This window comes from Brachyhypopomus gauderio, unplaced genomic scaffold (genome assembly GCF_052324685.1).
Source record: "Brachyhypopomus gauderio isolate BG-103 unplaced genomic scaffold, BGAUD_0.2 sc40, whole genome shotgun sequence".
Lineage (NCBI taxonomy): Eukaryota > Metazoa > Chordata > Actinopteri > Gymnotiformes > Hypopomidae > Brachyhypopomus > Brachyhypopomus gauderio.
Window position 1 is genome coordinate 239208 of NW_027506868.1, and position 14434 is coordinate 253641.

The 14434-nt window shown below is 44.0% G+C and overlaps 1 protein-coding gene across 6 annotated transcripts in view; it reads right to left on the reverse strand.

The window, feature by feature from the left end:
* The window catches only part of dgkg (diacylglycerol kinase, gamma), a 101882-nt gene that overhangs the window by 25118 nt on the left and 62330 nt on the right, over nt 1–14434 (reverse strand). For all 6 annotated transcript variants that reach the window (XM_076985317.1, XM_076985318.1, XM_076985319.1 and 3 more), the window contains 4 exons: nt 13903–13988; nt 12386–12475; nt 10360–10520; nt 2828–2892 (listed from right to left, as the gene is read on the reverse strand). In XM_076985317.1, the coding sequence (XP_076841432.1) occupies nt 2828–2892; nt 10360–10520; nt 12386–12475; nt 13903–13988 (402 nt within the window). The remainder of the gene's footprint in view (nt 1–2827; nt 2893–10359; nt 10521–12385; nt 12476–13902; nt 13989–14434) is intronic.

Consider the following 14434-nt stretch of genomic DNA (forward strand, 5'->3'; position numbering starts at 1 on the left):
GTCTTGATCTAACCTGAATGCTTTTTCAGGATTTTAAAATAGATCTCTGATTACCAGGTCTACTTTCACATCTTAGGAATGGTCAGTAGAGCCATGTCCAACATTACTAACACTCACACACTCTCATTAGTGCCATGTCCCACACTACTAACACTCACACACTCAGTAGAGCCATGTCCAACATTACTAACACTCACACACTCTCATTAGTGCCATGTCCCACACTACTAACACTCACACACTCATTAGTGCCATGTCCCACACTACTAACACTCACACACACTCATTACTGCCACGTCCCACACTACTAACACTCACACACTCATTAGTGCCATGTCCCACACTACTAACACTCTCACACACTCATTAGTGCCATGTCCCACACTACTAACGCTCACACACTCATTAGTGCCATGTCCAACACTACTAACACTCTCACACACTCATTAGTGCCATGTCCAACACTACTAACACTCTCACACACTCATTAGTGCTATGTCCAACACTACTAACACTCTCACACACTCATTAGTGCCATGTCCCACACTACTAACACTCTCACACACTCATTAGTGCCATGTCCAACACTACTAACACTCTCACACACTCATTAGTGCCATGTCCAACACTACTAACACTCACACACTCATTAGTGTCATGTCCAGCACTACTAACACTCTCACACACTCTTGTAACAGAATGGACTGTGTTCAGGGTGGGTGTAATGCCTGGACTGGGACAATAGGGGAGCTGTGGTGCTGAGTGACAGGAAGTGCCCAGTCTGAAATGATTGCTCCCCTTTAAAAGCAGGACGTTGGAGGTGCTGGTAGGGTTTTTTTTTTTTGGTCTCCTCTGTGCAGGGGGGGAAGGTTGGTGGCGTACAGGTTGATTTCTTTTGGAGTGTGTGTTGAGGCTGTTTGACTGGTCTGGTTAACTTATCAGTGACTTGCCTGATCTCTGTGGTTGGGTTTTGCTGAGATTTTGGAGAGTGTATGAGTGGGTGCCGTTTCAACGTGTGATTTGGTCCATGGTTGTGTGTGTGTGTTTATTTCAGTTAGTTTTTGTTTGTCTCAGACTGGGTGGCCAACTGGTACTGGGACACGGTGCGCCATCAATTATTCTAGCCAGTGGCTTAGCACAGGCAGTAGTTTGGATTCGGCAATGTGTGTTTGATGTACGTTTTTAGATATTGTTTTTAAAGCTAATAAAGCTAATTCTATTTAATTAGTGGGGTTTAAGCTTGTGCATTGGGGTCACTGGCTGGGGTGAGGCATCTAGCTGTTCACTACAGGCTTATTCCAGGTTTTGTGGAGGTTTACTTCTGATGAGCTGTAATGTTTTTAACCCTTTTCACACCAAATGGTTGGGTGGTTTTGTAGCTGGGTTGTATGATTGATGTGCTCCCTGTTTGTAGTGTTGCCCCTGTAGGTGAGCAGCTACCCCTCCAATCCTCCCATGTGTCTGATGTTATTTGCATTAATAAACCCTCAAGTACGTCTGATCTGTCTTATTGCTCTTTTGTGGTGTTGTCAACTTACTGGTGTCAAAACCTTGTTACACTCTCATTAGTGCCATGTCCCACACAGCCAACACACTCACATACTCCTAATACTCTCACACACTCCCTGTGCAGTTCAAGTGAATCTATACTGCTTTGGTACCTTTCCGCTGGAGGTATGAAATTCTAATGTTGCTCCCAAAGACCTGACCTGTTGCCAACCTTCTCCCCCAGCTTGCCCCGCTGAGGGAAGAGCACCTTACTCAAGAACAGCCACTCACAAAACAGACCCTACTCTGGTGCAAGAGTTGCTCTAAGTTGACCAGCCAGAGGCTATGAAGGCGTTTGTGTGTCTCAATAGAAACTGCATCCAATGAGGGCAGAGGACAACAGAGAGACTCCCACTTCAAAGGAAGCTACTGGAAGGAGCAGGAGGGGCATGGAGCAGCTCTCCGCAGGCTGGTGGGGGCGTGGTATTTTTGGTGCCGATAGCCATGCTGTTACAGGATTACTCCCAGCTACAGAGAAAAAGTGACACAGATAGTGGGTTCCTTGGGTGAATCCAGGTTATAAAAAACACTCTTCTCTATAGAGGGTTTTAACAGTAGCTCCTTGTTAGTCAAAGTATGGAAATGTGCTACTGCTATTTTCTTAACGTCATCCCAGCACATCACACTTACTCATCCAGCAAATTTACTCTGCGTCTACTTTTCACATTAAAGGCTACAATTAAAGGGAGGTAACAGAGGAGCAGGTTAAATTAGATTCTATCTTTTACCTTCCCAATCTGAACGCCCTTCTCTTGAGCAGAGATGACCAGGTATCTTTCCACTGCATTTCTACCTACGGCAACCGTGACAGCTGCTTCGCATAACATTTAATTAAGAAGCAGTGTTCACTCCCACTTTGCACTGAGGGCTGAAGGCCAGCTCATCATGACAAAAAATCACATGACAAAAATGTTGCAATTACCGAAAGTAGCCTGCAATGTCAATCAATTGATTTTACCAGGCTGGAGGTGTTTATTCATTCACTGATTTCTGTGAATTGCCCTGGAATTAACACTTGTCATAACAAAGAAGAGTGACATGGCAGTATTATCAACATTAACTACACCCAAAGAATAGCACCTATTTTGCTTAGCTCATCAACAATTTGATTTGACCGTCAAGGTCTTGAAAGTGTACTAGGCTTATTTCATATGTTATGATAAGCAATAAGCGTTTCAATATGAGCAACAAAAGATTGCATCACCTAACTTTTAAACTTTTGTTGACTTTTGTTTTTTCTTTTACTCGTTTTCTGTCTGTTGATTGAAGACTGTTTTACCTGCTGTTGAACTTCTCAGGATGTTTCTCCCTCATCAAGTGGAATCGATGAGCTATGGATGCGTCCTACACAGCAAAGGAAAGAGAATCACAGGTTAGCCATCCTTACACAGAAAGGTTTCGTTTTGAACTTTTGTACACTTATCCAGACAGTGTGCGCTACTACATGGTTACAGGATAGGATATATGACCCAAGTTTTATGTATGAAGTATTATGTGGTTAAAGTAAATTCTGCTCTAGGGTATTAAGGCACAATCATAAGGCTGTTTAGACATGGCACAGGAATGTCTAAGCCCTTCTACCAAAGATCAAGCTTAATAGTGTTAACAGAAAGTTATCTGAAAAACCTGATCCAGAATCAGTTAATCCACATTACATAGTGTCATGTAGCAGCTGTGATTTGCTGTTTACTGTTCCTAGATTAGAGCCTGCGTGGGGCATTCTCCTACCTGCAGCAACCCTAATTGCCACTGCTGAAAAACTAGACAAAAAATGATTGTTGTTGAGGCAGCCCGGGAGCACGAGCGCTCTGTGTTGCTGTGGCCTGCAGGGGAGATACTACAGGAGATATGGGGCTGTGGGGCTGAGTAAAGAACTCATAACTGTGGGAGGGGCAACTGAGCTTGAAGAATGAGTGATCATATCAACAAGTGCAAGACTCCAGGAATGCAGGCATGGTGGTGGTTAGAGCATGGGTGATAGGGTGAGGGTGGTGAGGTGGGGTGAGAGAGTGAGGGTGATGAGGTGGGTGATAGGGTGAGGGTGGTGAGGTGGGGTGAGAGAGTGAGGGTGATGAGGTGGGGTGAGAGGGTGAGGGTGGGGTGAGAGGGTGAGGGTGGGGTGAGAGGGTGAGAGAGTGACAGTGAGTTTCCCAAGCACACATCAAAGCTTCCAGTCATTTCTCTCATTTTGTGTACTTCAAATGTTTGCCTCACCATGTGTAATTAAATGCAGCCGACCCTACTAGCAAGTTAGTGCAACAATTACACACTCTACACACCACCCTGAATCAAGTGTGCTTAATCATTAACAACACAGAGAGCTAAAAGAACATTTAGCCCTCACAGCGGCCTTGGCAACAGACTTAAAATTTTTAGTAACATTACATTTCCCAATCACAGCACTAAATGGACAAGTGATTCTTGTTAGAGCTTTAAAATGGAACTAAATTATTCAAGCTAGCATGACACTATAATGAGATTATGATGATCAGCATTCATACTTTAAATGACTGGTCTACGGTGCGTCATGGTGTTCAATTCTGCGTTAATCAGATGAACTCACTGTCCTAATAATTCTCCTTTAAGATAGTTTACAGTACAGAACCAATGCACACTGGCTGTCCTGTGGTTTTGGTGCGGCGTGGACGGGCGGGTGGAGGAGGCTGGGGCCCCTGGGGCGCAGGGGAAAAACTGCACAGCGCTGCTGACGGGCAGCACCTCTACTGAGCCTCCTGGGAGCAGGACCTGACGAACAGAACCAAGCCCAGATGGGAGAAGGCAACGCTGCCATCAGCATGTCTGCGGTGAAGAGAGCAAGCATGTGCCTGCCTCTAGTACAGCAGCCTCCACACAGACAAGGCCAGAGCAAGGTGCCTTTCAGAATGCTGCTCCACCTGTCTAATGCTTTCCTATCTACGCAATCTACTACATGAAGCATGTGGCAGGAATAAGATTTGTTCCCATGCGCTGTGTGAAGATGGGTGAAGATGATCAAAATGAATGACTGTTTTAGACAGAGCGAACAGCATCTGAGCTTGTTTACCGTCTCCTCGTCTACCAACGGGCTGTTGTCATTAGCACACTCTGCCATCAACTTCTAAACCTTGATTAAAATCAAAGCAGCAGAGTGCAAGGAGAGAAGCCAATTGATAAGTCAGGCTTTTAACTGTAACAGATCCTTCCCTATATTTAGACGCTTACACGTGCAATAGCAGAGGAGCTCAAAGCCACCACATCCTTCAGCAGTGCGCAGCTCAGCAACTCGCACGCACACAGACGTCCTGTCAGCAGTGCGGCTGTCACGGCGCGTGACACGCTGGAGGCTCTCTGTGCCTCTGCCTGTGCTCTGTTTCACCCTCTCAGACAGGCAGGAAGTGAGTGAGCGCGGGGATCCTCTGATTCCGAGAGCTGGTGGTGCACCGACGGCGCGTGCTATGCTAACACCTGTGCTGGCTTCTTGCCCGGGCCTGCAGGTGGGGCAGGGGGAGGGGCAGGAAGCAGACTGGGTGGAGGGTTTCTGGGGGAATGGGGTTGGGGCCCCGTGACTACCCAAACCCCCGAGCAGCATGTGCTAACACAAGGCCTGCGGTGTGTCTGCATACTACTAACAGGATAGCAATCAATCTCAGACTGAAGCAACACACTGGACAAATTGCATTGGATTTGTTATAAATAAAGTTGTAGGTTGTACACAGAAGTCCAAAGTTGTACAATGAATTCTAAACGTAAAACACTTCTGTCGACCGAAAAGATACAAATTTTCATTAATGCAGCAAGGCATTCTCAACATATGCTGTGAAATGGTGTCATTTGCACACTGACTTGAGAAACTATGCAATGTAAGACTTCATGTTTTAAGGACGCTTGTGATAAGATGAGGCCAGGTCTGTATCTTCTGATACAGTGTGAGGCTGAATGGTGGGAACCCACAGTGCAGCACTAGGATACAATCTATCAAAGTTCACAGATCTGCCGTTTGCCGATGCGATGCACTTGAACAAAGAACACCTGCACAGTCAAATGGCACTTCGAGACGCATCTGTTGGAGGTTGTTTTGATTTCGCTGTTAGCAGCTTTGCCGTGAGCATGCATGGAGGAAAAGCAGCGATAACGATTTGGCCGAAAATACTTATTTTGCCGCCCATTACTTCAATAATTATTACATTTAGTCATTATGTTCTGCACATTACAGATTCAGGACACACACATTCTTAAAACTCTGCAAAAACAAAGCAAAGTTTGTCTTGTTTTTTGATTATAAAAATATGAGTTTAAACAGCACTACAGTAAAATATAGCAATTACTGTCCTTCTATAACCATACACAGAAATCTCAGTGATGTGTAATCAAAATTTTACAACTTAACATTTGCATTGTTTAACTTTAGCAATTTTTATAGGAACCGAATTAGTCAGATTTGTTGCGATCACAAACCAACGAGCCTTGCGTGTGATTGTCCTAGCTGGAGAGAGTAGGCCACTCTGACCTTTGACCCCTGTTCTTTCATGTGCTTTCACTGCTGCTGTGCTGATATGAAAACATTTTGGTATGATGTCATGGGCACTCCATAAAGCCTTTGGCCACATGAGCCGTCCCACAAAAACATCCCAAATATGGACACATGCAGAGAACAGGGACACACTGTCCCCTACATCAATCTCTCCACCCCATTTATAAACAAAGTATCCTTATATGTGCTTTGGAACTATATTCTTCTAACCCCCTAGACGTGCTTCACAGCAGATATTCTACATCCAGAACACCTGTCTATTACACGAGTGAAGAGTGGACAAGTATTAAGTGAGGTGATATTCAGGTCACAGTGACTGGCGCAACCATGCTGGCGTATTGCAGTGTTCCAAAGTGTCTGTGTCCATCTGTGGTTCTGTCAGCGCTGTAGGGAGCAGGTGCGTTTGGGACTCGTCCCCACCCTGTAGCATGTGCAGCAGTGTTAGTGTGCATTGGTGAGTGTGTGTTTACACACCTCACCTTTGTGTTGGCCTGGGGAGAAAAGACAGAGACGCGCTGTCTTCCATGTATCTTTAAGACTGGCCAGGTGTCACTCAGCACGGCCGTTCATTATGGAGGTAACCTGGTCTGAACCTGGCAGCTAAACACTTCCTGTCACTGATACTTCCTCTGACCTTCAGCCTGTGCCAGTACCACACCCCCCCTAAACACACATACACACGCACTCATGTACTCACACATGGAGAAACACACACACACACACACAAATACACCCACAAATATGCAAACATACGCACATGCATGCGTGCACCCACACACACCCACACACACACACACACACACACACACACACACACACACACACACACACACTCTTGAGCAAATATCCTTATCACTGCGCTGTAAACTGGCTATTCCATGATCCTTGGCTGTTGCCTTAACTTCTGTGCCCCTCTCTAAGCAATAATCTTACCACACTACAGAGCTCTGCAGATAACAGAACCTGTAGTGACAAAGTGACAAGGCAACCAAACTGATCTGGAATCAGATAAACTGGGGGAAAGAGCGAGTGTGACACTGGAGATGGAGGTGGTGTGATACCAAGCCAGTACAACACAAGGCCAGGGAGCTGCATCTCTCTCCTAGAGCCACTCCGGGGGGGCTGCAGAGGACACAGATAGCTTGCAAGTTTGGTGATGGCAGCAGAGGAGGTTCGATTTCATCTCCCAGGCTTGTGGGGTGCGGGCCCGTGTTGTGGAAGCCCATGGCAAGGTGAGTTTCCTGGCTGCGGACGCTGTGCATTTCTTCTCCCTAATTCCCCGAGACAGATTCCTTCCAGGAGGAGGAACTGGATCAGGCAGCCCTGCCCAGCAGAAGCACCACGCCAACTTAGGTCTGCACAGAAATGTCTCTGCAAGCCGATTCACATGAGGGCCAAGCAGGGCTCTCTTTTGGAAGCTACACTTGTTTACTCGCAGGAGTCACTGCCCTCCTGAGTCTCCTCTCTTACTCCTCACAGTGATGTCATGGTAGTGCAGGTACAGGTGAGGTAGAGAACCAAAAACAAATGAATGCGAGACCTGAAAGAAAAAACGCTTAACAAACAAAAAACAAGGTGGGGAAATACCACGTCTCACTCAAAGTCTGATTGTCCTCCTTATAACAACAGTCTATTCAATAAGAAATCACTGTACGTCATTTCTGTACATTATGTGATAAATATTAAAAGTTCAAATAGTCCAAAAACCCAGACCTTCACCTGCACTTTCCATTTCTTACGGGTTTGGCCCCAGTCTTTCCCCAGCAGTTCTTCTATCTCTGCAAATCGGTTATTAGATTAGTCCTTTCGAAATGTAATCTCTTGACTGGCAGCGAACACGAAACAGATGACCCTGAAGCTCAGCGATAGTGGCCTGGTAACCACTAATGCCATGGCAACCCCAGCGGACGGGTGGCAGGAAAACGTTCTCTTTTGGGGCGCTGAGGCGCTGCCGCATTGCTAATGATTACATCAGCGTGTGAGTCACCGTGCCCGTTTGCTCAGGTGTCAGTGGCTCCCGGTGCGGAGCCATCTGTCCTCTCCTCACGGGCTCCCAGCATGCCGCTGGGCTGCAGCACTCCCGCCTCTGGCGCCCCCTAGCTTTGGAGTGACAGCCCCCAAGTTGTTCAATATGTGATGCACAGACTGGAAAGCTCAGAGCTCTTAGATTTGCTTATAAGAGATGGGGGCAAAACTGTTACTGTTAGAGGATGTCTTACTTATGTGTGCATATTTTAAGGAATAATACAAATATTAGTTATTCTTGAATTATTAGCATATAAAATATGCAACTATAGGATGTTAATATTCATTCCTGCCAGTCAAGGGTTGTGACATAAAGTCAGAGATGGACTGAATACCCACATGAATTCCCCACCGGATTTTTTAAATCTATCACATCCAAAATATTTCCCAGATAAAGCGAGATTTTTTCCCTTTCTTCTTCTTATTTTTCCTGTGCTTGTGGGAACCAGCACTGGTGCCAAGATATGCACAGGGTCTCCTGGCACAGCCAGCCTGCCCTCATCATAAGACTCAGTGTCCCACAGATCAGCTATTGTGATCTCGTCCAGTGTCCTCTCTGCCACCACCACATCACCTGCATGACCAGGACAGGGTCCTGGCGTAGTGAAGCCATGCTACCTGTCTTAGCCAGATCCTGCACCTTGGGAGAAAGTGTTTCACAGGGAACTTCTTTAAGTGTGAAAGGTTCAAAAAAGGTTGAAAGGTTTCAATATGGTCAGTTTATATCAGAACTGCAGAGTGGTAAATGTTCAAGTCCTCTTAGTTTTGCACTGCCGACGGTTAGAGCAGAGTGCTGGAGTTCCTGCACACGCCAGTGAGGTGCTGATGGCGGAGGAAACAGAGTCCTGCGTCAGTGGGCGGCAGAGGCCACTTACATAATGGCGCTGCAGTGTGTCGCATTCCTCTGAGTTTTTCTCTCTCTTTCACTCTTTAAAAAAAATTCCTTTTCTCACACCACCTTGCCTAATCCTTCCTGTGTTGGCGCTGGCCGGCTCACGCCCGTCTCACCCATGTCAGGCAGTATCTCAGGCCCTGCCCCTATTTTTGGCGGCTCTAAATGTGGCCTGGGCTACCTGGCACACTTCACAGAAATGAAACAGCATGTAACCAACACACCTGGGACGAGGCAGATCAGAATAGAACCTGGACAGTTTTCCAAAATGAAACACACACTATTTATGGAATGCTGCTCTATAATCGGCCCAGAAATGAATCATTGTTTAAACCTAGGGGGTTAGACAGTGGGGGATGCAGGTGGTAACAGAGACTTGATATTGCAACAGGGTGAAATAGACTTTGTCTGTTAGATGTGAAACAGGCCTAATGTGAAATAAAATGAAAACTTCTTTCGCTTATATCAAAAGGTTTGACAAAGTTAATGTCAAACAACAAAATTACAGAAATGCCTGTTGTGGTTGGCAATCCTAAATACATACAATCCACTTGGTATCCTAAATATATACAAATATACACCAAGGTTCACCAACTGAATTATAGTGATTATGAACTATTACAGAATGTTGAAATCCTGGCTGTTAAAAGTGGTTGTTTGATATAATAGATGCGAAAGACTGCAATGAATGGGTTAACATCAATTTCATCTTTTCCCAAAAACAAATGACAGTTGTAACATTTCAATGAGGACTGTGGTTGCTATGCAACTGAGAACAGGCAAGTTTTTTTCCCTCTAATAACTGAAAAAGATACTCCATATAAAAATTGTTGTTCATGTTTGGGAAAGTTCTTCTAATGTAATGATGCTTACCTTAATGTTACATATGATAAGCATCACATTAAACGGCCATTAGATTTAATTAACATCTAATGAGATCTCGTAAAGTTAGCAACAACAGCCTTTGGGAAGTGTGCAGAAATATAGCAATTCAAGATAAGTGAATGGGAAGATATTCTTGTTTAAATCAAATACCTAAAACTTCTGCATTCAAGATGGTGCTAGTTAAATACACTTCATAAGCATTTCATATTACAAGATGGTAACCATTACTTGGCCTTGTACACAGCAAATGAAAACAAATACTGCTCCTTCAAGTTTTTAGCCTGGTCATAATACTGTTTAGTTGAGCAATTTTTTTCTTTATTAGCTGTATTTCTTAAGAAGACACTTTATGCTTCTACCAGACTCAGTACAATCATCCATTACATGACATGCAACTTAACTTAGGGCCACATTTATCACACAAGTGGAGCTCCGTACTCTGACTCTGACCTGGTTGGATTTGTACCATTTTAAGAAGAGAGTTCGCAGCAGTGCTCACCACTCCGATGGAGAAGTAGTTGTTGACGATGCTGTAGGGGACAGGGTCTCCCTTCTCCTCCTTATCGTCCGGGGTGATGTCGATGTTCCAGCGATCCAGAACTACATCAGTGCTGTGCTCAATGTCCCTGAGGAACTTGAGAAGATTTCCTCCCTCGTAGCCTAAAGGACAGGACAGGGTAAAAGTGAAGACAACAACATTTCACTTATTCCTTCCCTCTTTCTAGTACACACACACACACACACACACACACACACACACACACAAGCAAGTTTTCATCTGTAGTCTAAGCAAGTATGAACTGAATAAAACAAGAGAGAGTTTTGATTTATTTTCTGCTCATTCATAAATGCTTCATATCAACACAGTTTGCAAGCTGAAGTAATGAAGTAAAAAAATTAGTACATATGAATTAAATGGGTAAAACTATAACAACAGAATGTTAGAAAACACAGATGCAGCAGAAAATTGTTGTGAGAATGTCTTTGTGGGTGGGTGGGTGTATGGGTGTGTGTGTACACCAAAGTGACAAAGTAAATATTTGGACATGACAACAATAACAACCATATTTGTGTTAAATTAACACTTTGGGACTTAACCTTAAAATATGCAGTCATTCGGTTATTGTCTAAAGTTCAGACTCCTGAGTATGGCTGACTTTATTCTTCATTAGTTAGGGGTAGGGCAAAGAGGCTGGGAGTGACTCCTCCATGGCAGAGACGACACCTCTTAACGAGGACTATCCTACTGTGAGCGAAGCAGGGATATTGACACTTTCCTGGCAACCCAGTGTGCCTGAACTCAAGTGTGATAACACCTAGACGCTCATTCTTCCTCTAGCAACACACACACACTACTGACAACGAATCACTAAAACAAAGTAACAACAGTAATGAATAATAACATGAATGACTGGATACAGCTCAGTGTCCAAACACCCAGCCCCTGCCTTCAGCTCCGCCCTTTATATTGGAACACCTGTTCCAATTAATCAGGGTTTTGATGTCGATCAGGTGTGATAGATGAAATCTGGAGTTGAACTCTACATGAAAGCAGCTCTACGGGAGTAGGATTGGTCTGTTTTTCAGTTATAATGATTACTTTCTCAACTACTGTTCCTTTTTTACATTTGTGTGAAAATTTTCCCTATTTTACTCAACAATTTTGTACCAAACTGAGTCAGGTTCATATTTACATATTAGTTACTCCCAGGATTTGAAATGTCTGTAAAGCTGCTTTGTGACAACAGATATCATAAAAAGCACTATATAAATATACTCGACTTTGACATTTCACACATTAGTACATTCAGCCAGCACTTTCCCATGACTTGTTTAAATCACACACCTATGCCTAACCAGTCCCCCAAATCATGCACATTCACACAGGAAACGCATACATAATGAACAAGCTTAATTATGCCATAACCCTCACAATGACATAAGAAACAGATGCATGCACACTAATTCACTATATGTCTATTGGCACCTGCACTTTTCACCACGCGCACACATTTCTAGAGCAATAATTGTCATTCCTTAAATGACAGTCTATTAAAATACATTCAGATATGTGAATAAACATGTCTTCAGTAGGCTAATAATGTACATGCAGTAAATACACAGTTACGGTAACCTTGATGGGAACATTATGATTCCAGTCCGTGTTATTAGAATAAGTGGCTCATACTGTTAGACAATTGTTAATAGCAACTGCACACATCTAAATCATGGGGCATGTTCCTAAAAACCTTCAAAAAGGATTCCTTGATTTTATGAAGTAAATAGAACATTTGAATTAAACGTTTATACCACCCAGACACACTAGCTGATTAGGAATGAATCTGGACCTCCAGGTTTAAATATCTCTGGTAAGCAATACAGTAAGCAATACTGCATCAGGTGTTTAAGGACACTGTTTAAATCACATTCACAAGGTCTTAGGGGAATTGTGAGGATAAAGTGAAAGCTCAAGCCCAGCTTGATGAGATTCTCAGAAGGATGTGTGAGAACACGAGTTCTCTTACCCCCACCCCAGCGCAGGCACCGTGCCAGGTCATTCCCTGTCCCCAGAGGCAGAATAGCAACAGGGGGGTGTCGGGAAAAATTCGCCTTATCTGGAAGAGAAGACAAATGAGAAGACACAAATGAGAAGAAGATGCACATGAGCAACTTTCAAACAGTGTCAAGGGTCACCACCACAAACTAACAGAAGGTGAAGTGAGTTTCACAGTAAACTCTTCATCAGTAAACTCTTCATCAGTAAACTCTTCATTAGTAAACTCTTTTGACCTGAAACATATTTGTGTCCAAAAATAATGATGAATGGAAAAGAATTTATAATTACAATATAGTTTAACTTATACAATTAAATATGGAACAGTAGTGGTGTCCAAACATACAATATAAAGTATATCTGATATTTACAAATTGTGTAAAATCTATATAAAACCAGACATAAATGGAATTAGAAAATGCAATTGTAAATGCAGCAACAGTAAATCAGATGACACAAGGTTGTCAATAAAAAACCTAAAGTACACAAAAAGGTCATCCTTGTTGGCCAAAGAAAACAGATTTGTGAGTGTCTCTCTTACTGAGTCCAGCAGTATCTAATTTTCTGAAGAGAGTTCAGTGAGCAGAAGCAGCTTCCCTCAGCCGACCGTCCGTGTGACTCTGCTGCTGGGACCGTGCTTTTGGTATCGGTCCAAATAGTGGGATTTACTGCCTAACCACAGGGGCTCTTTGACTAATCATCCTCAGCCAGTAGCAGCCATTTTCTAATGCCTATCAAAGCTGGCGTGGCAGAGGGGCAGTGCTGCTCCAGGGAGATGATTGAGGACCAGGCTGATGGAGCTAAAGCTGGTTTTACCATCAAATGTTCAACAGAGAAGCTGCTCTTCAAGAAACGCTAGTCAGGCCACTTGCACACGGTCTCCTTTGCCCTGAACTTCCACTAATGGATGTGCACTGGCTCTCAGGGGGATAAGTGCTCAAACGTACTGTTCCTGGATCAGAGGTTTACCCCCCTCCCTACCCACAAAGTGTTTCTAGCTATAACAGTAGAAGTCCAAACTGATTTGAAATCAGCACTTAATGGCATTATCTCCCACCACCATAAAGGCTCCTCTCCAGTGCTCATCCATTATCAGCAGGGCTGTGAGCGGGGACAGAGGCGGTCCATTATCTCTCCACCGTTATCCCCCATTCACTCATACGAAAGAGGTCACAGATGAGTGTACACGCTTCCTAAACATGATCATTCATTAACAATAGACTTCCAGCAGCCCATTAAAATGTTACCATGATTACATGTGGGCATTGTTTCAAATAGGACCGAAGTTCATCAGCAGGGAAAACCTGCAATGGAAGAACGTTTTGTATTTTTCTGTTCAAACAGCTGTCCTTACTCCATAGGCAAAAAATAAATATCGGCTATATCCAGTTAAAATCCAGAAAGGTATACAGTCTATTCCATTCCAGTGTGAGGAGGATGAACATCATATGGTTGTGTGGTTCTTGGATACCATCGCCCCAAACTCACCAATGCAATCCAGGATCCAGCCGACAGTTCCATCCCCTCCACAGGCCAACACTCGGAAGTCTGGAACGTCATGGAAGAAGTTAAGCCTGGAATAGACGCCAAGTCAGACAGATTGTGGTGTTAGAAGGCCACTTACTAATTTTGCATGTGAAAAACTGCAATATATAACACATGGTGGTCTTTATGTGAAGAGTCATTAGGTCTGGGGTGTGGATTTATTGCACACTCTGTAGTATGACTAGCCTTCATATACTGTACAAGTCTTTTGCCAAAGTTATGAAACACATTGAGGCTGGTGTTGAGATGTCAAAGCCTTTCTTGAATCAGTAGTGATGTGTTTGTTTGCTGGGCCATTGTGAAAAACTGTCATGGCCTCTTAGTGGTGGCAGCTTCAGGTCACCTGTCTCACCTGCCTCACCTGTCTGCCTGTACACATGCACACTGGGGAGCCGCTACATGTAACGCAAAGCAACTGCAAGCTTCTGTAAAATATTAATACTAGAAAGCCACTCTGCACAGGCTCTGACTAATC